General features: G+C 48.9%; 3 protein-coding genes across 3 annotated transcripts in view; 1 reads left to right on the forward strand and 2 right to left on the reverse strand.

The window, feature by feature from the left end:
- Nucleotides 1–5,126, reverse strand: part of LOC132808066 (zinc finger protein 420-like) — a 238,857-nt gene extending 233,731 nt beyond the window's left edge. The window contains exon 1 of the mRNA XM_060821977.1: nt 4,846–5,126. The gene's annotated coding sequence lies outside the window, so the exon portion shown is untranslated. The remainder of the gene's footprint in view (nt 1–4,845) is intronic.
- The window catches only part of LOC132808005 (zinc finger protein 11-like), a 93,673-nt gene extending 70,626 nt beyond the window's left edge, over nt 1–23,047 (forward strand). Inside the window, exons 5-6 of the mRNA XM_060821894.1 lie at nt 15,403–15,506; nt 21,283–23,047. Coding sequence (XP_060677877.1) covers nt 15,403–15,506; nt 21,283–22,717 — 1,539 coding nt within the window. The 3' untranslated portion in view covers nt 22,718–23,047. The remainder of the gene's footprint in view (nt 1–15,402; nt 15,507–21,282) is intronic.
- Nucleotides 7,344–8,615, reverse strand: LOC132808042 (protein krueppel-like). Its single transcript, XM_060821954.1, has one exon. The coding sequence runs from the start codon at nt 8,211–8,213 to the stop codon at nt 7,800–7,802; it is 414 nt and encodes a 137-aa protein (XP_060677937.1). The 5' UTR covers nt 8,214–8,615; the 3' UTR covers nt 7,344–7,799.
- Nucleotides 23,048–23,839: the final 792 nt, after the last annotated feature.

Raw genomic sequence — 23,839 nt, forward strand, 5'->3', positions numbered from 1 at the left:
CATCCTGTTATTCTTCCCGAAGTGCATCATCTCACATTTAGCTGCATTGAACTCCATTTGCCACCTCTAAGCCCAATTCTGCAGTTTATCCAAATCCCCCTGCAATCTGTAACATTCTTCCAAACTGTCCAGTTCTCCACCGACTTTAGTGTCGTCTGCAAATTTACTAATCCATCCACCTGTGCCTTCATCTAAGTCAGTTATAAAAATGACAAACAGCAGTGGTCCCAAAACATCCTTGTGGAACACCACTAGTAACTTGACTCCAGACTGAGTATTTTCTATCAACCACCACTCGCTGCCTTCTTCCAGTTTCTCATCCAAACTGACGAAGGGCTCTGGCCCGAAACGTCAAATTTCCTGTTCCTTGGATGCTGCCTAACCTGCTGTGCTTTAACCAGCAACACATTTTCAGCTCTAATCCAAACTGCTAAACCACCCTCAATTCCATGCCTCTGTACTTTCTCCATCAGCCTACCATGTGAACCTTATCAAAGGCTTTACTGAACCAAGTATACCACGTCAACTGCTCTACCCTCATCTGCATGCTTGGTCACCTTCTCAAAAAACTCAATGAGGTTTGTGAGACACGATCTGCCCTTGACAAAACCATGTTGACTATCTGAAATTAAATTGTTGCTTACTAGATGATTATAAGTTTTATCTCTTATAATCCTTTCCAAAATCTTTCGTACAATAGAAGGAAGGCTCACTGATCTATAATTACCTGGGTCATCTCTGCTGCCCTTCTTGAACAAGGGCACAACATTTGCAATCCTCCAGTCCTCAGATACTAAACCCGTAGACAATGATGACTCAAATATCAAAGCTAAAGGCTCTGCTATCTCCTCCCTAGCTTCCCAGAGAATCCTCGGATAAATCCCATCCAGCCCAGGGACTTTTCTACTTTCACTCCTTCTTGAATTGATAACACCTGTGTGTGACTAACCTCGATCCTTTCGAGGAGAAAGTGAGGACTGCAGATGCTGGAGATCAGAGCTGAAAATGTGTTGCTGGAAAAGCACAGCAGGTCAGGCAGCATCCAAAGAGCAGGAGAATCGATGTTTCAGGCATAAGCCCTTCTTCAGGAATGAGGAAAGTGTGTCCAACAGGCTAAGATAAAAGTGGGGGAAGAGGGACTTGGGGGAGGGGCGTTGGAGATGCGATTGGTGGAAGGAGGTCAAGGTGAGGGTGGTAAGCCGGAGTGAGGTGGGGGTGGAGAGGTCAGGAAGAAGATTGCAGTTTAGGAAGGCGTTGCTGAGTTCGAGGGATTTGACTGAGACAAGGTGGGGGGAGGGGAAATGAGGAAACTGGAGAAATCTGAGTTCATCCCTTGTGGTTGGAGGGTTCCTAGGTGGAAGATGAGGCGCTCTTCCTCCAACCATCGTGTTGCTATGGTTTGGCGATGGAGGAGTCCAAGAGCCTGCATGTCCTTGGTGGAGTGGGAGGGGGAGTTGAAGTGTTGAGCCACGGGGTGGTTGGGTTGGTTGATCCGGGTGTCCCAGAGGTGTTCTCTGAAACGGTCTGCAAGTAGGCGGCCTGTCTCCCCAATATAGAGGAGGCCACATCGGGTGCAGCGGATGCAATAAATGATGTGTGTGGAGGTGCAGGTGAATTTGCAGTGGATATGGAAGGATCCCTTGGGGCCTTGGAGGGAAGGAAGGGGGGAGGTGTGGGCGCAAGTTTTGCATTTCTTGCGGTTGCAGGGGAAGGTACCACGAGTGGAGGTTGGGTTGGTGGGGGGTGTGGATGTGACGAGCGAGTCACGGAAGGAGTGGTCTTTCGGAACGCTGATAGGGGAGGGGAGGGAAATATATCCCTGGTGGTGGGGTCCGTTTGGAGGTGGCGGAAATGACGGCGGATGATACGCTGTATATGGAGGTTGGTGGGGTGGTAGGTGAGAACCAGTGGGGTTCTGTCCTGGTGGCGGATGAAGGGGTGGAGCTCAAGGGCGGAGGAACGGGAAGTGGAGGAGATGCGGTGGAGGACATTGTCGATCACGTTGAAGAAGGAGGCTATCTGGGTTGTATGGTATTGAAACTGGTCCTCCTGGGAGCAGATGCGGCGGAGACGAAGGAATTGGGAATATGGGATGGCGTTTTTACAGGGGGCAGGGTTGGAGGAGGTGTAGTCTAGGTAGCTGTGAGCGTCAGTCGGTTTATAGTAAATGTCCGTGTTGATTCGGTTATCCGAGATAGAAATGGAAAGATCTAGGAAGGGAAGGGAGGGATCTGAGACGGTCCAGTTGAATTTGAGGTCAGGGTGGAAGGTGTTGGTAAAGTGGATGAACTGTTCAACCTCCTCGTGCGAGCACGAGGCAGCGCTAATACAGTCATCGACGTAGCAGAGGAAAAGGTGGGGCTGGTGCCAGTGTAGTTGCGGAAGATGGACAATTCCACATATCCTACGAAGAGACAGGCATAGCTGGGGCCCATGCGGTTGCCCATGGCTACTCCTTTGGTTTGGAGGAGTGGGAGGATTGGAAAGAGAAGTTGTTCAGGGTGAGGACCAGTTCAGTCAGTCGAAGGAGGGTGTCAGTGGAAGGGTACTGGCTGGGTCGATGGGAAAGGAAGAAGCGGAGGGCTTTGAGTCCTTCATGATGGGGGATGGAGGTGGAAAGGGACTGGATGTCCATGGTGAAGATAAGGCGTTGGGGACCGGGGAAGCGAAAGCCATGGAGGAGGTGGAGGGCGTGGGTGGTGTCCCGAACTTATGTGGGGAGTTCTTGGACTAAGGGGGACAGGACCGTGTCGAGGTATGCAGAGATGGGTTCGGTGGGGCAGGAGCAGGTTGAGACAATGGGCCGGCCGGGGCAGTCAGGTTTGTGGATTTTGGGCAGGAGGTAGAAACGGGCAGTGCAGGGTTGTGGGACTGAGGTTGGAGGTGGTGGATGGGAGATCCCCTGAGCTGATGAGGTTATGCATGGTCTGGGAGATGATGGTTTGGTGGTGGTCAAGGGGGCAGAAGGAGGAGGTGTCCATGAGCTGGCGTTTAGCCTCACCGGTGTAAAGGTCGGTGTGCCAAACTACTACCGCACCTCCCTTGTCTGCCAGTTTGATGGTGAGGTTGGGATTGGAGCGGAGGGAGTGGAGGGCTGCATATTCAGTGGGTGAGAGGTTGGAGTGGGTGAGAGGGGTGGAGAGGTTGAGGCGGTTAATGTCGCGGCGGCAGTTGGCTATAAAGTGATCGAGGGCAGGTAAGAGGCCAGCACGGGGCGTCCAGGTGGATGGGCTATGTTGGAGGCGGGAGATGGGGTCGTCAGAGGATGGGCAAGAATCTTGGTTGAAGAAGTAGGCAGGGAGGCGAAGGCGGCGGAAGAATTGTTCGATGTCTCGCCGCGTGTTGAACTCGTTAATCCGAGAGCGTAGGGGAATGAAGGTGAGGCCTCTGCTGAGGACTGATCTTTTATCCTCAGAGAGGGGGAGGGCTGGAGGGATGGTGAAAACACGGCAGGGCTGGGCACTAGGACCTGGTGTGGGGCTGGAGCTAGGAGTGAGGGTGGGTTTAGGGGCGGGGACGGGGATGAAGATCGGTGTGGGGGCGGAGTTGGGCATGGTGACAGAGATCGGCGTGGGGGCGGAGACACATGCGGCGTTGTGGTCGTGCGGGTTAGTGATGTCACTGGGGGCGGAAGTGGCTGCGGCGATGGCAACCCAAGGGGCTAAAGTGGCTGTGGCGACGAAAGAAACCATGTTATTCCCGATAGCCGTGGAGGTCACAAACTGGCCATAACCACGTCCAGGCAGCGGGCCGTGGAGGGGGTCGTTAGGGCCGACTGCCTTACCCCTCTTCCGCGGTTACGTTAGAGCCCGGGTGTCCTTGGAGAAGGAGCACGCGGTGTCCACCAACACCTTGGAGTTGTTCAGGGGGAGGTGGGTGCCGCAGGGAGTGGAGTGCATCATTTCCCCCTCCAACTCTAATTTGATTGAGTCCCTGCCCTCCCCTTCACTGATTGATCACACAGCATTGCCCTTTGATGTGAAGGGCACTGCTTGTCACTGGCCACCCGGGTGTTTTCCTATCTTCCTGGTGGTGGGAATTGAATAAAGATTGGTGCACTTTGTTTCTCTCACTGTGTCTCATACCTGCTCACACACAACATGGTGCTGGGGAAAAAATAAGCACGACCGCAGTGAGGCGGTAGGGTGGGGGTTAATGTAAAAAAAGGGAATAAACACTAGAACAAAGGACCCAATAGCCAGCACGAGCCAAACTAACGTAGTTTACAAAATACCATGCAAGGACTGCACAAAACACTATTTAGGACAAACAGGAAGACAGCTAACAATCCGCATCCATGAACATCAGCTAGCCACAAAACGACACGACCAGCTATCTCTAGTAGCCACACACTCAGACAACCATGAACATGAATTTGACTGGGAAAACACTACCATCATAGGACAAGCCAGACAGAGAACAGCCAGGGAATTCCTAGAGGCATGGCATTCATCCACAAACTCCATCAACAGACACATTGACCTGGACCCCATATACAAACTACTACAGCTGAAACTGACACCCGGAAGCGGCAAGAACAAACCAATATAAATACTGGAAGAAACATCAAAGCAGCGCTTCACAGGAGGCTCCAATAGCACTGATGATGTTCCCCAGCCAGGGAACGAAACGTTTGCAGCAAAAACTTCCAGCTCGGCGAACAGAACCACAACAACGGACACCCGAGCTACAAATCTTCACCCAGACTTTAAAGGGAAAAAACAAACAGGAGATTTATGTTAGAGCCCGGGTGTCCTTGGAGAAGGAGCAAAAATAAATACTGTCACTATGACAGGACAGGCCCCACATTCCTTCCCCTCCGTCCCCCCCCACAACCTGCCTCACCTTTCACCTCCCGGGCCCAGTACCTTCCAGGTGGCCCCAGAGTTGACACAGGGGCCGCCCCACGACCAGTAGAACTCCACCACCCAGGCGCCCGACCAGTTCCCAAGCAGGTCCTTAACCCCATCCGCCTCCAGAATGTTCACCGGCTCCTGGCTGCTGTACAGCCGGCCGGTGTGGCCGTGACACAGCAGCTGCGCCAGGAAGGCGGCGGCGGCGGCCAGTGCCGGGTGTCTGCCCCGGGCCGCACGGCGCCATTTTCCTAACGGCCGCCCTCCCGCCGCTTCCTCGCTCGAGCGACTTCTCCTCCCAACCGCCTTCGCCCCCGCGTGACGTCTGCACGGGGGAATGGGCGGGGCCGGGGGAGCCTCACCGTCACCAAGCAACAGCCACCTCGCGCTACAACTGCTCATTCACAAAAACAAACTCTCCTGTCTCGCTCTGCAGCTGCAGGGGGGGACACTGCCACGTTTCGAGGAGCCCTGTCTACATTGGGAAAGCTCACCGCTCCATTTAAACAGATATTCCCACATCTCACTTGCCTGCATTTGGCCCATTTCCCTCTAAACCTTTCTATTCATGTACCCATCCAAATGCTGTTTCAATGTTGTCACTGCACCTGCATCGACCACATCCTCAGCAAGTTCATTCCACATGCAACTCACTCTCTTTCAAAATGTTGCCCCTCCGCTTCCTTTTAAATCTCTCTCCTTACATTAAAAAAAAAGCTCCCCGAGTTTTGAGTTCCCCTACGCTAAGCAAGAGCCATTTTCTATTCACCTTCCCTCCACTCCTCATGATTTTATCAATCTCAATGAGGTCAACCCCCAACCTCCTGTGCTCCAGTGAATAAAGTCCCAGCCTCTCCTTATAACTCAAACCCTCCAGTCCTTACAACATCCTGGTAAATCTTTATTAAACCCTCTCTAATAGTATTCTTCCTAATACAGGGTCACCAGAACTGTACTCAGTACTCTGAAAGTGGCCTCACCAACATCCTGTACAACCTCAACATGATGTCCCAACCCCTCTCCTCAATGGTGTGAACAATGAAGGCAATGTTGCAAAACGCCACCTTAACCACCCTGTCTACCAGTGATGCAACCTCCAAAGAACTATGTACCTGAACACCCCAGCCCCATGTCTGTCTGTTCCATAACACGACTCATGGCCCGATCATTATCTGTACAAGTCCTTGTTTTGGCAAAAATGCAACCCCTTGCTTTTAATAAGCCTCTCTCTCACACACATATCCATCTCTCACACAGACAACACACACCCCTTAACACTCTCACACTCACAGCCTCATACTCCATCACACACTCACTTTCCCAAGCATGCACACTCACACACAAACTCACATGCACACGCTCTCATTCTCTCATGCACACACACACACGACTCTTTGGGTTGAAATTGTATTGGCAGAATTATATTTGCAGATACATTTAATTTTGTTCAAAAAGCACACAATCTGCAGGCAGTCAATGCATGTAATATTTTACAAATTCCAACTTTGGAAACAGAACCAGTCTGACTCAAGATTGGAATACAGACAGACTCAAATCTCATATCTTTAATGCATTGTCTGAGGGGAGATATCTTTGTTTTATAAAACCTTAAGTTATCTCAAGAACATTGTTACATATTAATGAACCAAAGCCTGCACCCATTCTAAGAGATGAAGACTATCTAAGTTTGTTCAATATATCAGTTGCATGACACTGATCTTTTGATATAAGTTCTGTGTCTTATGACGCTGTTCCATGAGGCTTATATATTGATGAGCTGAAAATGTGTTGCTGGAAAAGCGCAGCAGGTTAGGCAGCATCCAAAGAGCAAGAGAGTCAACATTTCGAGCTGAGAGACTTGGGTCTTTTCTCATTGGAAAGAAGGTGGTTAAGGGGGGATTTGATAGAGACATAAAAGATGATCAGAGGATTTGATAGGGTAGACAGAGAAAGACTTTTTCCTAGGATGATAACGTTAGCTTGTACGAGGGGGCATAACTACAAATTGAGGGGTGATAGCTTTAAGACAGATGTCAGAGGCAAGTTCTTTACACAGAGAGTGGTAAGGGCGTGGAATGCCCTACCTGCTAAGGTAGTCAACTCAGCCACATTAGGGAGATTTAAACAATCCTTAGATAAGTGCATGGATGATTTTGGGATAGTGTAGGGGAGCGAGCTGAGAATAGTTCGTAGGTCAGCACAACATCGAGGGCCGAAGGGCCTGTTCTGCATTGGATTGTTCTATGTTCTAAACGTAGTGCAGGAGGCTGAAAGAAATGAGCAGCTTTAAAACAAAAACCTCTTGGAGCTCAAAGCTTTCAATGAGAGTCTGAGCCCGGTGGTAAGTTCAGGTAACCTTTATTGCAACCCAACTTTGTTACAGCTTCAGATCCCCCCAGCAAAGAGGCAGAGAAAAAGTAGTTGCTTTTTGAACAGCTCAAGGTGAAAGCGCACACACCACACCTCACCTGCCCACCCCCCCCACCTCACTGTCTTTACTATTGGTCAGCACCAAGCTGTCCCTTTGTATTTGGATCCTTGGTTCAGCTGTAACCCGGAGGAAGTATTGCCTCACTCAGCAATTTCAACCCATACCCTGTCTCCAAATAAGTTTCTCCCCGCTCCTTTACCAGGAAGGGGCAGTGTAGATTCAACCATACTGCTGTGGGTCTGGAGTCACGTGTAGGCCAGACCGGGTAAAGGATGCAGCTGGAACGACTTGAGTGTATCCTTTCCCACAGTGGCGGTTCCCTTCCCTAACAAGGGAGAGATGGGGGCTTTCTCCCTCTACCACCCCCTCCCTGAAATGGTCTCATCGTTAGATTCCGAATTCTACATTTCTGACCAAATACCAATTCTGCCATCTGTCGTGGCGGGATTCAAACCCGGGAGTCCCCGGAACCGGGTTGATATTCCAATCGATAATGGGACTCGGCCGTCTCTCCTTCAATCCCCCTGCGATGGCACGTGAACTCGTTGGTGGCTCCGCAGGTGGGAGGAGCGGGTGAAGCCCTTCCCGCACTGAGAGCAGATGTACGGCCTCTCCCCGGTGTGGATCCGCTGGTGTCTCCGCAGGTGGTAGGGGCGGGTGAAACCCTTCCCGCACTGAGAGCAGGTGAACGGCCTCTCCCCCGTGTGGACCCGCTGGTGGGTCAGCAGGGCGGAGGAATTGCTGAAGGCCTTCCCGCACTTGGGGCAGCTGAAGGGCCTCTCCCCCGTGTGGATCTGCTGGTGCCTCATCAGGGAGGAGGTCTGGGTAAAGGCCTTCCCACACAGGGCAGATGGGAAACGGAAGCCTTTCCCACAGTCCCCACACTTCCACGGTTTCTCCACAGGGCGGGATTCCTCAGGTTTCTCCATGGCCAAAGCTTCAGCTGCACACAAACACGTGTAGAGCCCCTCCCTGCCGTGAAATCCCCTTCCCAGGCCGTATAACTGTTTCAGGCTCCACACACAGTGCGCTCCAACAGTGGGGTCTCTCGTCCAGTCCCACTGATGCTGAAAACATACTCAGACAGGAACCAAAAAGCTCTGATTCCTCTCTCAGAAATCACGGCGAAAATCTTTGCTGGCCCCAGTGGACTGAGTGACTGTTAGACATTGACATCAAAGTGAGGACCGGAGATGCTGGAGAGTCAGTCAAAAAATGTGGCACTGGAAAATCACAGGGGAGTCAGGCAGCATCCGAGGAGCAGGAGGGTCAATGTTTCGGTTATAAGCCCTTCATCTGTTGATTTTAAAACTTCCCTCTTCAAATCTTCAAAAATTCTGTCAGAATAGATTACAAAAGTCATCACTGTCAGTGCAGGGTAGAAATTCTGAACAAGCAATTCTACTTTTTGCAGAACATTCTTTTCTTTTGTTATTCCAGAAAATTTAAAGCACATCCCACTCTCTCCCCCCTCTGTTCTCACTCCGCTCTAACTAATTCCCCTGAAGGTGCTGATTCAGGATCTTACAGGGACAGAAAAAGCAAAAATGTCAAGACTGACATCTCTCTGAACTTTTGATACCTCCACCTGAAAGTTAATATCTTTCCCAACACTGGGATCCTGCTGAGAGTGAGCAGGTCTGATTTTGGGAAGCAAAAAAAGTGTGTCAATTCAGGGTGAACCTGCCTCGCAGCTTCTTGAGCAAGGACCAGACACAAGATGGTTAACGTCCCCAGGAAGGTGGGAGCAAAATGAGACGTCAAGGCATTAACGCCGACATTAGAGAGAAAGTGAACCTACTGACGTGGCAAAAGTTAGTGGAAAGCCAGAGTCATAGAGATGTACAGCACAGAAACAGACCCTTCTGTCCAACACGCCTGTACTGACCAGATATCCTAAATCAATCTAGTCCCATTTTCTGGTATGTGGCCCATAGCTGGGGTCATCCCCACCCCCTGTCCTGAGACCTTGAGCCTCCAAGCTGACCCTCAAAGGTTCGGTTTGTCCTCGATTCTTTCCCAGTTGTCTTTTGTAGGTTTTGAAAACTTTCCCAATCCTCTGAGTATAGGATTTGGGAAGTTATGTTGTGGCTGGACAGGACATTGGTTAGGCCACATTTGGAATATTGTGTGCAATTCTGGTTTCCTTAGTATCGGTAAGATGTTGTGAAACATCATAGTGTTCAGAAAAAATTTACAAGGATGTTGCCAGGGTTGGAGGATGTGATCGATAGGGAGGCGAGGGCTGTTTCTCCTCAGCGTTGGAGGCTAAGGAGTAATCTATAAAATCATGAAGGGCATGGATAGCATAAATAGACAAAGCCTTATCCAGGGGAGGGGGTCGGCGGGGAAAAGAGTCCAGAACTAGAGGGCATATGTTTAGGGTGAGGGGAAAAAATACAAATGAGATCTGAGGTGAAACTTTTTCACACAGAGGGTATTACGTGTATGGAATGAGCTGCCAGAGGAAATGGTGGAGGCCAGTACAATTGCAACATTTAAAAGACATCTGGACAGGTGTATGAATAGGAAGGGTTTGAAGGGGTATGGGCCAAATGCTGGCAGTTGGGATTAGATTGGGTTGGGATATCTGGTTGGCATGAACGGGTTGAACCGAAGGGTCTTTTTCTAAGCTGTACATCTCCATGACTAGTTGGACCATTTCCCGCTCCTCCGCCCTTGAGCCCCAGTTTTCTCATTTTCCCTCCCCCCACCTTGTCTCAGTCCCAACCCTCGAACTCAGCACCACCAGCCCAACCTGCAATCTTCTTCCTGACCTCTCCACCCCGACCCCCGCTCCCACTCCGGCCTATCAGCTTCACCTTAACATCCTTCCACCTATCGTATTTCCAACGCCCCTCCCCCAAGTCCCTCCTCCCTTCCTTTTATCTTAGCCTGCTTGGCACACTTTCCTCATTCCTGAAGAAGGGCTCATGCCCGAAACGTGGATTCTCCTGATCCTTGGATGCTGCCTGACCTGCTGCGCTTTTCCAGCAACACATTTTCAGCTCTGATCTCCAGCATCTGCAGTCCTCACTTTCTCCTCTTGCTAATATACCACTTGCCTTGCTGATTGCTTGCTACACCTGTCTGACAAATGACAGTGACTGGTGTAGAAGGACGCTGAGGCCTCTTTGTCCATCCACACATCATTCCTGATAAAGGGCTCATGTCCAAAACGTCAACTCTCCTGCTCCTCGGATGCTGCCTAACCTACCGTGCTCTTCCAGTACCACACTGTTTGACCCTGATCTCCAGCATCTGCAGTTCTCACTTTCTCCAATTCAAATACATCTCCATTTAAACAATGCACCTCCTTTCTGCGTTTTTTTTTCCACAGCCAAGGCTATAACTTCATATTGTGGTACTGCATTTGCCATTGCGGTCTTCTCTATATCGGAGAGTGAGTGCAAACTTGGGGAACGATTCGCCGAGCATCGCAGCTGTGCCCGCAGAGGGCGACCAGACCTCTCAGTAACCACCCATTCCAATTTCCTTCCCACCCTCTTTCTGACATGACCATCTTTGGCCTCCTCCATTGCCACAACAAATCTAACCGCAAATTGGAGGGACAACACCTCATCTTCCGAGCAGCCTGCAGCCCGAAGGACTCAACGTTGAGTTTTCCAATATCAAAAATCCTCCCTCTCCATTCCCTGACTCCATTCCCATCCCCGCCCTCCTCCCTGCCACCAACAAGATTCATTCCTCCGATTGACCAACCAGGTCGTACCCTCTAACTGTCTTGACCTTTTCCCACTTCACCCCCACCCCCTTTTCTCTGCAGCTTCTGCACCCAGCCCCAGCCCTGAAGAAGGGTTACAACCGATTCGTCGACTTCTCCGCCATCTGATGCCTCCTGCCTAACTATTTTGCCAATTGAGATACAGACCTGGATCAACGTTTCCGGAGTCTGTCCCTGCCGAATTCACTCTTTCCTTTCAGTTGCTGCAAGTCAACAATTGAATTACAGAATGAAAAAGAAATGGAAAAGGGGGCGAGATAAGAGAGTGCCGTACTCACAGATCTGGGACAGAGGAAGGAATGTGCAGTCTGGGTAAAGCTCTATCTTTATTCAGAGAGAGAGGATCAGGAGTCGCAGCTTGAGAAGTTCATGGTCCAACTTCCGCATTCAATGGGCTGACTCTGATTGGCAGGAGGACCAGTCTCCTTCCAGTCCTCCAACGTTGCCTATTGGTCAATCAAAAGAAGGTCTCGCGCCTTTTTTGCGTCCAGCGATGAGCATGCTCAGTAGTTTGCTGACACTAGACAGCATGCGCACTGCGTTGCTGACACCAGCAAACATGCGCAGTATGCTCTCTGGGGATGTTGGTGCTCCTGCCAGATTTTAAGTGTCCAAATGCCAACGGGGTGAAAAGATAGAGCCACATTTTTTTTCCCTGTGGCTCGATATTTTATTCCTTTTGCATTTTGTGTGGCTGCTCAACTTTTGTATGTCGTTTCCCCTTGTTGTGGGGGCAAGGCACCGAGACCAGAACTGGAGGGCACAGGTTTAGGGTGAGAGGGGAAAGATTTCTGAGGGTCCGAAGGAGCAATCCTTTCGCACAGAGGGTGGTATGTGTATGGAATGAGCTGCCAGAGGAAGTGGTGGAGGCTGGTACAATTACAGTATTTAAAATGCATGTGAATGCGGATATGGATAGGAAAGATTCAGAGGGGTAAGGGGCGATATGCTGACAAATGGATCACTAGATTAATTAGGACATCTAGTCAGCGTGGACCGCAGGGTCTGTTTCTGTGCTCTACAACTCTGAGTCTATCTTTAGATAGTATGGAAAATAAAGAGCATGAAAGCATGGGAAGGGTTAGAGCATGGAGACTACTGCCAATTTGTTGCAAAGGATAGTGGAAAGCTCTTACACCAATTAGCAGAGTAAGGTTGAGGCTGAAAGGTCACTATGGCAAGATGAGGTAACAGTTAGTAAAGTTAGCCTCACCTGCTAAATATGATTGACAGGATGGGAACAATAAATATTTGGGACATGACATCAAATATCTAATTAATAATGAGTAGAGTCAGCCTGCTTGAGACTATTGATAATAAATATCTAATCATGACATTAGGAAAATAGGGTCTGGAATGCAAGACCGTTGTTGCAAAAGCTGACATTAAATCTCCAACTGTGACATTAGAATAACATTAAGTAGAATGTTGGAAAAACTGTGAGGGCACAAATAAAGAGATAATGGGAACTAAAATCACTGGTTTATTGCGTAGCTAGCGTGAGGAACTTTTGATTAATATAGTTGGACATGCTAACAAACACACTGCTCAGCTGGAGAAAACACTGCCTCCTCTGTCCAGGAATAAACGCTGGAAAGGTTGTATTGTTCCTAGGGAGGAGGATGGTCTCTGGCTACACTCTGATATCAATCAGCTAGTAAATGGGGCAGAACTATGGAATTTAATCTCCAGGCATTCTGCGAAATTTAATAAGAGAAGGAAGGAAGTAATAAATAGTAAATCCCTACAGAGTGCTGAGGAACAAAGGATCCTTGCTGTCCAAGTTCAGAAATCCCTGAAGGTATCAGTATAGGTCAAACTGATTGAACAGCCTGCAGGTTGTGCATTTTTTGAGAAAAATAGAATGTATCTGCAAATACAAATTCACCCCCATGGATGTACGTGTTTATGTGTGTGAATGAGACAGAGTAAAGTCTATTGCGTGCTGTATATCCCGATGTCTACTTGATAACAGATGCTTTAATTCTGCTGGCGAAAATATTTTTATAAATCATAGCTGTTATAAATCATAAATCCCAGCTCGGACTACACTGTGTGTCTGGATGGTTGACAGGCTGGGGATTGTGGCTTGGGTCTTAATTGACTGAATGTTTTATTGTTCCAGAAGGTGGAGGGGTGGGGGGGTCAAAGCTTCAGCAGAAATCCAGCAGAGCAGAACAGACCAATATCTTACTCTGTGGGTACAGGGACATCACAGGACAGAGAAATCAGGACCTGAATCCAAGCTAACACCATACTTCCCTGTGATCAGTGCTTTGATGAGCAGCGCCAAGCCTCTACCTTCACCTCGCTTCCCATTTGACAATCACCTTGATATTCAGGATCCAATCCTTGTCATCCTGAAGCCATGCCTGTGTAAGGAGTCTCAGATCATAATTATTCTCTTCAATGTGTGCAGTCAATTTTGTTACAATGCACCACACATTCAGAAACATCGTTTTTAGTTTCAAGTTTTGTGATCTTCAGAATCTGGTTTTGATTGCTGGTACATTTACTCACCTTGTCCCTTTCTATCGTTCTCTGATGTTCATTTTCCACATCATGACATTGTTCACTGGCCTTGATTTGGATTGGCCATGCTAAATTGCCCATTGTGCGCAGGGATGTACAGGTTAGATGGGGTAGCCATGGGAAATGCAGGGTTAGAGTTTCATAGTAAAAGAAGTAGTAGTTGGCCATTTGGCCCATCGAACCTGCTCCACCGTTCATGATGATCATGGCTGATATATGCGTCATCTGAGATCCTCCTCCTCCCTGCATTGTCCCAACTACCCTTAATTCCCATACCATGCAAATACCCATCCAACTGTGTTTTGAATATTCTTAATGAAGATGCCTCTACTGCTTCCTTGGGCAGGGAATTCCATAGATTGACTACTCTCTGGGAAAAGCAGTCCCTCCTCATCTCTGTCCTAAATCTACTCTCCTCAACTCAAGGCCTGGTCTCATCCTGGGTAGGGTAGGGCTTCATCCCCACAGTGCAATAAATTCCCACTTTCCACCAAACTCCCAGATGTACTCACTCACTCAATTGCTGTCTCACAAACGAAATACTTCATTGTAACTTCTTTTGCTCCCAGTAAGGGCAACCCATCTTGGAAAGCTGCTCTGAAAGTCCAACCACACTTCTGCATTCACCAGAGACAATTCCAGGATAACAGCACAGAAACAGACCCTCCAACCAAACACGTCCATGCTGACCAAATATCCTAAATTAACCTGGTCTCATTTGCCCAGATATCCCTCTAATCTCTTCCTATTCATGTACCCATCAAGATGGGTTTTAAATGTTGTACCTGTTCCAGCCTCCACCACTTCGTTCCATACATGCACCACCCTCTGTGTGAAAAGGTTGTCCCTCATGTCCCTTTCCCCACTCACCTAAAATCTATGCCACTTTAGTTCTGGACTCTCCTAACTTGGGGAAAGACCTTGCCCCTTATAAAGGTTAACCCTCAGCGTCCGATGTACAGAAAGTGAGACCTGCAGATGCTGGAATCAGAGTCTAAAAGTGTGGGGCTGAACAAGCACAGCAGAACAGGCAGTATCGGAGGAGTGGGAGAGTCGACATTTCAGGCCCGAACCCTTCATCAGGAATGATGCATGGATGTACAAAGGGGCCTCAGCGTCCTTCTCCACCAGTCATCAGACAGATGCACAAGCAATCAGCAAGGCAAGTGGTATATTCGGAAGATGAACTGGGATTAGCAGTGGGGATGTCATCCTGCAGTTAGGGGGTCATTGAATATATCCAAGGCTGAGTTCATCTGTTTTTTGAACAACAGAGTGTGGATTCTTATGTTGTGTGGATGAGGTGATTTTTTTTGTTGACAGTGGTTTATGTGTTGGATGCAGGTACAATAACCACGTTTAAAGTGGAAGGCAAGAAAGTTTTAAGACCACGACAGAACAGTTAGTTAGACAGCACAGAAACGGACCCTTCAGCCCTACTATTCCATGCTGACTATGTTTCAGTGCCACTTGCCAATGTTTGGCCCATATCCCCCCGCACCTTCCCGATTCATGTACTTATCCAAACGTCTTTTAATGGTTGCATCTGTACGTGCATCCACCACTTCCTCTGGACATTCATTCCATACATGAACCACTCTCTGTTTATGAAAACCTTTTCCAGATTCTGTCCACTTCGTGGATTCATTTCCCTTTCCGTTCGGTTGGTGCAAGTCAAAAATTGAAGCCCAGAATGAAAAAAAAATGAAAAAGGAGTTGAGAAGAGAGCGGTGTACTGGCGGAGTAAGGAGGTTGCAGTCTGGAACAAACTCAATCTTCATTCAGAGAGAGGAGCAACACCTTCCGAAGCTCGTGTTCCAGCTTCTGCATTCAGACAACAGGAAGGCTCTGATTGGCAGGAGGACCTATATCCTTCCGGTCCTCCAGGGCTTCCGATTGGCCCACCAAAAGAAAGTCGCGATGCGTGCGGCGAGGAGCATGCGCAGTATGCTCTCTCGTGATGCTGCTGTCACTGACAGAATTTGTGTCCAAGTGTCCAAGAGAAGAAAAAAAAGGGGAGATCCACCCTTTTTTCCCCCCTGTGATATTTACCTTTCCTACACGCCCCATGACTTTATAAATCGAAATAAGGTCACCAGTCAACTTGTGGTCGTCGATAGGGCGACCAGAAGTGTACTCAGTACTCTACACGTGGTCTCACCAATATCCTGTACAACCTCAATGTGATGTCCCAATTCCTACACTGAACGGTGTGAACAATGAAGGCAAGTGTGCCAAACGCCCCCTTCACCACCCTGTCCAGCAATGATGCAACTTTCAAAGAACTACGTCCCCGATTTGGAGATGCCGGTGTTGGACTGGGGTGTACGAAGTTAAAATTCACACCACCATTGTCCCCCCCAGTCTTTCTCTCACCCCACCCTTTGCCCCCCCCCCCCGAGTCTTTTTCTCCTCGTACCATGAAATTGGTTCCGACTGTTGTCGTGGATAAAATGTAGAGAACGACCAGGAGACGCAGAGAGTTCTTCAAGAAGTAGGTCGTTTATTTGCAAACAAAAAGACCGTGACACTCGAAAAGCAGATTCTCGAATGCCCACAAACCTCAGGGTCTGTGGTTTTAAAATATCTTTTTTTTAATCATGTTTGTGTTAGCTTATCAGCATGTCCAACTATATTTATCAACGTACCTCAGTCTAGCTACACAATAAGCCAGTGATGTTAGTTCCCATTATCTCTTTAGTTGTACATTCTACTTCATGTTATTCCAATGTCTCGGTTAGAGATTTAATGTCAGCTTTTGCAACAATGGTCTTTCATTCTAGACCCTACTTAATATTTTCCTAATGTCATGATTAGATATTTATTGTCAGTAGTTTCAAGCAGGCTGACTCTACTAACAATTAGATATTTAATGTCATGTCCCAAATATTTATTGTCCCAATAATGATAGTTAGCAGATGAGGCTAACTTTACTAACTGTGTTATCTCATCTTGCCATAGTGACCTTTCAGCCTCAACCTTACTCTGCTAATTGATGTAAGAGTGTTCCACTATCCTTTGCAACTGTAGTGGACAGCGAAGGGGGTTACCTCAGATTACAACAGGATCTGGACCAGATGGGTCAATGGGCTGAGAAGTGGCAAATGGAGTTTAATTCAGATAAATGCGAGGTGCTGCATTTTGGGAAAGCAAATCTTAGCAGGACTTATACACTTGATGGTGAGGTCCTAGGGAGTGTAGCTGAACAGAGAGACCTTGGAGTGCAGGTTCATAGCTCCTTGAAAGTGGAGTCACAGGTAGAAAAGATAGTGAAGAAGACGCTTGGTATGCTTTCCTTTATTGGTCAGAGTATTGAGTACAGTAATTGGGAGGTCATGTTGCGGTTGTACAGGACATTGGTTAGGCCACTATTGGAATATTGCATGCAATTCTGGTCTCCTTCCTATCGGAAAGATGTTGTGAAACGTGAAAGGGTTCGGAAAATATTTACAAGGATGGTGCCAGTGTTGGAGGATTTGAGCTATAGGGACAGGCTGGGGCTGATTCACTGGTGCGTCAGAGGCTTGGGGGAGGGTGAGCTTATAGAGGTTTACAAAATTATGAGGGGCATGGATAGGATAAATAGGCAATGTCTTTTCCCTGGGGAGTCCAGAACTAGAGGGCATAGGTTTAGGGTGAGAGGGGAAAAATATTAAAGAGACCTCAGGAGCAACATTTTCATGCAGAGAGTGGTACATGTATGGAATGAGCTGCCAGAGGAAGTGGTGGAGACTGGTACAATTGCAACATTTAAGTGGCATTTGGATGGGTATATGAATATGAAGGGTTTGGAGGGATATGGGCCGGGTGCTGGCAAGTGAGACTAGATTGGATGGGGATATCTGGTCGGCATGGACGGGTTGGACCGAAGGGTGTGTTTCCATGCTGTACATCTCTCTATGACTCTATGAACTGGAAATGGTCTCCATGCTCTAACACTTCCCATGCTTTCATGCTCTTTATTTTCCATACTATCTAAAAATAGTCACAGAGCTGTAGAGCACAGAAACAAACCCTTCAGTCTATGCCGACCAGATGCCAGCATGTCGCCTCTTATCCCTCTGAATCTTTCCTATTCATATCCCCATCCAGATGATGTAATTGTACCAACCCCCACCACGTCATCTGACAGTACATTCCATACACATACCACCCTCTGTGCAAAAGGATTGCCCCTTAGTACCCTCAGAAATCTTTCCCCTCTCACCCTAAACCTATGCCCTCCAGTTCTGGTCTCGGTGCCTTGCCCCCACAACAAGGGGAAACGACATACAAAAGTTGAACAGCCAGACAAAATGCAAAAGGAATAAAATATCGAGCCGCAGGGAAAAAAAAATTGTGGCTCTATCTTTTTTCCCCTGTTGGCATTTGGACACTTAAAATCTGTCAGGAACACCAACATCCCCATAGAGCATACTGCGCATGTTTGCCAGTGTCAGCAACGCAGTGCGCATGCTTACCAGTGTCAGCAAAACACTGAGCATGCTCATTCGCTGTATGCAAAAAAGGCGCGAAACATTCTTTTGATGGACCAATACGCAACCTTGGAGGACCGGAATGAGCCTGGTCCTCCTGTCAATCAGAGTCAGCCCATTGTCTGAATGCGGAAGTCGGACCATGAGCTTCTCAAGCTGCAGCTCCTGATCCTCTCTCTCTGAATAAAGATAGAGCTTTACCCAGACTGCACATTCCTTCCTCTGTCCCAGATCTGTGAGTACGGCACTATTTTGCTCCCACTCCATGTCTTTTTCATTCTGGGGTTCAGTTGTTGACTTGCAGCAACTGAAAGAAAAGAGTGTGAATCCGGAAGGGGACAGACTCTGGAAACGCTGGTCCAGGTCTGTGTCTCAATTTGCAAAATAGACAGGAGGTGGAGAAGTCGACGTTTCAGGTGTAACCCTTCCTCGGGGCTGGGGCTGGGGCTGGCTGGAGAAGCTGCAGATGAAGGGGGTGGGAGTGAAGTGGAGATAGGTCAAGACAGGTAGAGGCTACGACCTGGTTGGTCAATGGGAGGAATGCATGGGATTGCTGGCAAAGAACAAGGAGGGAGGTTTTTTTTGAAATTGGAAAACTCAACGTTGAGTCCTTCAGGCTGTAGGCTGCCTGGAAGATGAGGTGTGGTCCCTTCAATTTGCAGTTAGGTTCGTAGTGGCAATGGAGGAGGCCAAAGATGGTCATGTCAGAAAAGGGAATTGTAATGGGTGGTGACTGGGAGGTATGGTCGGCTCTGTGGACCCAGCTGTGATGCTCAGTGAACCGTTCCTCAAGTTTGCGCTCGCTCTCCCCGATATAGAGAGGACCACAATTGGCAAACACAGGACCACGATATGAAATTATAGCTTTGGCTGTGGCAAAGAAAAACAGAAAGGAGGTGCATTGTTTAAATGGAGATGTATTTGAATGTGGAGAAAGTGAGAACTGCAGATGCTGGAGATCAGGCTCAAACATTGTGGTACTGGAAGAGCACGGTAGGTTAGGCAGCATCTTAGGAGCAGGAGTGTTGACGTTTTGGGCACGAGCCCTTCATCTAGACTGATGTGTGGATGGGCAAAGAGGCCTCAGTGTCCTCCTACTCCAGTCACTGCCAGTTGTCCGACAGATGTAGGAAGCAATCGGCAAGGCAAGCGTTATATTAGCAAGAGGAATTGAGTTCACAAGTGGGATGTCTTCCTGCAGTTAGGGTGTCATTGAGTATATTCAAGGCTGAGTTCATCTGATTTTTGAACAAAGAAGTGGATGTTTGTGGGGGAAGGCGAGAACATGGTTTAAGACCAGTATAGAATGGTTCCAGAGTCATACAGCACAGAAACAGACCCTTTAGTCCAACCTGTCATAGAGATATACAACATGGAAAAAGACCCTTTGGTCCAACTCATCCAACTCAACCAACAATCTGGTCCCACCTGTCAGCACCTGGCGCACATCCCTCAAAATCCTTCCCATTCATGTACCCATCCAGATGCCTTTTAAATATTGCAATTGTACTAACCTCCACCTCCGACAGCTCATTCCAAACATGTCCCACCCTCAGTGTGAAAAGGTTGCTCCTCAGATCTCTTCTGTATCTTTCCCCCCTCACCCTAAACCTATGCCCTCTAGTTCTGGACCCACCCCCTCCTGGGAAAAGACCTTGGCTATTTATCCTATTCATGCCCTTCATAATTTTGTAAACCTCTATAAGGTTACTCCTTAGTCTCCAACGCTCCAGGGAAAACAGCCCTAGCCTCCAAATAGAACAAATCCTCCAACCCTGGCAACATCCTTGTAAATTTTTCTGAACCCTTTCAAGTTTCACAACATCTTCCTGATAGTAAGGAAACCAGAATTGCACACAATATTCCAAATGTGGCCTAACCAATGTCCTGTACAGCCACAACATAACTTCCCAAATCCTAAACTCAGAGGATTGGGAGAGTTTTCAAAACCTACAAAAGACAACTGGGAAAGAATAGAGAACAAACCAAACCTTCGAGGGTCAGCTTGGAGGCATCAAGGTCTCAGGACAGGGGGTGGGGATGATCCCAGCTATGGGCCACATGCCAGCAAATGGGACTAGATTAATTTAGGATATCTGGTCAGTACAATTGTGTTGGACAGAAGGGTCTGTTTCTGTGCTATGTATCTCTATGACTCTGGCATTTGCCAGAGTCAGGAGGTTCACTTTCTCTCTACTTTCAATGTTAATGCCTTGACGTCTCATTTTGCTCCCACCTTCCTGGGGTCGTTAACCATTTTGTGTCTGGTCCTTCCTCAAGAAGCTGCGTGGCAGGTTCACCCTGAATTGACACTTTCTTTTTGCTTCCCAAAATCAGACCTGCTCACTCTCAGCAGTATCCCAGTGTTGTGAAAGATATTAGCTTTCAGGTGGAGGTATCCAAAGTTCAGAGAGACGGCAGTCTTGATGTTTTTGCTTTTCTGTCCCTGTAAGATCCTGAATCAGCACCTTCAGGAGAATTAGTTCGAGCCGAGTGAGAAGAGAGGGGGAGAGAGAGAGTGGGATGGTGCTTTCAATTTTGTGGAATAACAAAAGAAAAGAATATTCCACAGAAAGTAGAATTGCTTGTTCTGAATTTCTACCCTGCACTAATGACCTTTGTAATCTCTTTTTACAGAGCACAGTAGCGTCTCGACATACGAACAAACCCGTTCATGTACAAATCGGTTTACGAACAGGAGCGTACGTAAAATTTTGCTTCAACGTACGTACGAAATTCAAGGTATGAACACAAAAGCTCTCGGGCCCCGCGTGATCTCATTCAGTTCATCTTTGGCGTGTGCGCTGTGAACAGCCATCCAACCATTCTTACGCTATCCGAACAATGGGAAAAGTTAATTCAGTTCGCGAACTCTTCGGATTAAGTTCCTAAGTCGAGGCGCTACTGTATTTGAAAATCTGAAGGCGGAAGTTTCAACATCAACAGATGAAGGGCTTAAGCCCGAAACGTTGACTCTCCTACTTCTCGGATGCAGCCTCACCTGCTGTGCTTTTCCAGCGCCGCACTTTTCAATACTGACTCTCCAGTGTCTGCAGTCCTCACTTTGACGTCAATGTCTGACAGTCACTCAATCCATCGGGACCGCAACGGTTTTCATCTATGATTCTGTGAGAAGGAGCAAAGCTTTTTGGTTCCTGTCTAAGTACGTTTTCAGCATCAGCGGGACTGGATGAGAGACCCTACCATTGCAGTGCACTGAGTGTGGAGCCTAAAATAACTATACAGCCTGGAAAGAGGAATTCACAGCAGGGAGTGGCTCCACACTTCGGCCATGGAGAAACGCGAGGAATCCCACCTCTTGGAGAAACCATGGAAGTGTGGTGACTGCGGGAAAGGCTTCCGTTTTCCATCTTCCCTGGAGATTCATCGGCGTAGTCACACCGGGCAGAGGCCATTCACCTGCCCAGTCTGTGGGGAGGCCTTCAGATATTCCTCCACCCTGCTGACCCACCAGCGGATCCACACGCGGGAGACGCCCTACAGCTGCCCCGAGTGCGGGAAGGCCTTTACCCAGGTCTCTGGACTGCAAAACCACCAGTGGGTCCACACAGGGGAGAGGTCCTTCAGCTGTCCCGAGTACAGGAAGGGCTTCAGCAATTCCTCCTCTCTGCTGAGGCACCAGCGGGTCCACACGGGGGAGAGGCCCTTCAGCTGCCCTAAGTGCGGAAAAGCCTTCAGGGATTCCTCCTCTCTGCTGAGGCACCAGCGGGCCCACACTGGGGAGAGGCCCTTCAGCTGCCCCGAGTGCAGGAAGGCCTTTATCCAGGTCTCTGGACTGCTAAACCACCAGTGTGTCCACACAGGGGAGAGGCCGTTCAGGTGCCCAGACTGCAGGAAGGCCTTCAGCAATTCCTCCTCTCTGCTGAGGCACCAGCGGATCCACACGGGGGAGAGGCCCTTCAGCTGCCCCGAGTGCAGGAAGGCCTTCAGCAATTCCTCTGCCCTGCTGACTCACCGGAGGGTCCACACGGGGGAGAGGCCCTTCAGCTGCCCCGAGTGCAGGAAGGCCTTCAGCAATTCCTCTGCCCTGCTGAGCCACCAGCGGGTCCAGACGGGGGAGAGGCCCTTCAGCTGCCCCGAGTGCAGGAAGGCCTTCAGCAATTCCTCTGCCCTGCTGAGCCACCAGCGGATCCACACGGGGGAGAGGCCATTCAGCTGCCCCGCGTGCAGGAAGGCCTTCAGCAATTCCTCTGCCCTGCTGAGCCACCAGCGGGTCCAGACGGGGGAGAGGCCCTTCAGCTGCCCCGAGTGCGGGAAGGCCTTCAGCAATTCCCCCAACCTGCTGAGGCACCAGCGGGTCCACACAGGGGAGAGGCCCTTCAGCTGCCCCGAGTGCAGGAAGGCCTTCAGCAATTCCTCCGCCCTGCTGACTCACCGGAGGGTCCACACGGGGGAGAGGCCCTTCAGCTGTCCTGAGTGCGGGAAGGCCTTTACCCGCTCCTCCCACCTGCTGAGGCACCAGCGGGTCCACACTGGGGAGAGGCCCTTCAGCTGCCCCGAGTGCGGGAAGGCCTTCAGCAATTCCTCTGACAGGCTGACCCACCAGCGGGTCCACACTGGCGAGAGGCCATTCCCCTGCCCCAAGTGTGGGAAGGCCTTCATCAGCTCCTCCCACCTCCGGAGGCACCAGCGAGTTCACATTCCATCGCAGGGGGATTGAAGGAGTGAAGGCTGAAAGTCCAGTGAATAATGACAATCAGCCCAGCTCCCGGGACTCCCGGGTTTGAATCCCGCTGCAGCAGATGGCGCTATACAGGGTATGGGTTGAAATTGCTGAGTGAGGCAATGCTTCCTCCGGGTTACGGCTCTACCAAGGATCCAATTAGAAAGGGACACCTCGGTGCTGACCAATAGTGAAGACAGTGAGGTTGGGTGGGCGTATAAGCGTGAGTGAGTGTGCTTTGATCTTGAGCTGTTTAAAAAGCAGCTACTTTTTCTCTGCCTTTTTGCTGAGGGGGATTTGAAGCTTTAACAAAGTTGGGTCACAATGAAGGTGAAGTGAACTTAACGCCGAGCTCAGACTCTCATTGAAAGCTTTGAGCTCCAAGAGGTTTTGGTTTTAAAGCTACTCATTCCTTTCAGCCTCCTGCACTAAGCTTCCCATGTCGCTTATCAGTTGGATCAGTGAATGAGCAGCCAATATCGTTAGAAATTGTAAATGTTTCAGGAGTGCAGAGTGTGAGAATTCTATTCGAGAGGGTTCAGTAAAGATTTACCAGGATGTTGCCAAGACTGGAGGGAGGGTTTGAGTTATCAGGAGAAGCTGGGACTTTATTCACTGGAGCACAGGAAATTAAGGGGTGCCATCATTGAGATTGATAAAATCATGGGGAGTGGAGGTAAGGGCTCTTCCTTAGCGTAGGGGAGCTCAAGTCTAGGGGGCACATTTCTTTAAAGTGAGAGGAGAGAGATTTAAAAGGAACCTGAGCGGCAAGGTTTTGACAGAAGGCAGTTTACATGTGGAATGAAGTTGGATGAGGATGTGGTAGATGCAGATGAAGTTCCAAATTTTAAATGACATTTGGATGAGTACATGAATAGGAAGGTTTAGAGGGACATGGGCCAAACGCAGACAAATGGGATCTTATTGAAGTGGCCTTATTGAAAGCAGTAGAATTCTGAAAGGGGCTTGACAGGATTGATGCAGATAAAATGCTCCTTTGTGGGGTGAGTCATAGAATGCCAACAATGTGGGTGCAGGCCATTCAGCCCATTTATTCCATGCTAGCCCTTCGAAGAGCATCTCGCCCACATCCATCCCATGGCCCATCAACCCTAAATT

Source organism: Hemiscyllium ocellatum, assembly GCF_020745735.1.
Source record: "Hemiscyllium ocellatum isolate sHemOce1 chromosome 27 unlocalized genomic scaffold, sHemOce1.pat.X.cur. SUPER_27_unloc_3, whole genome shotgun sequence".
Taxonomy (NCBI): domain Eukaryota; kingdom Metazoa; phylum Chordata; class Chondrichthyes; order Orectolobiformes; family Hemiscylliidae; genus Hemiscyllium; species Hemiscyllium ocellatum.

Excerpts from the sequence above, each read along its gene's own strand:
- LOC132808042 (XM_060821954.1), bottom strand. The coding sequence starts at position 8,213 with ATGGAGAAACCTGAGGAATCCCGCCCTGTGGAGAAACCGTGGAAGTGT.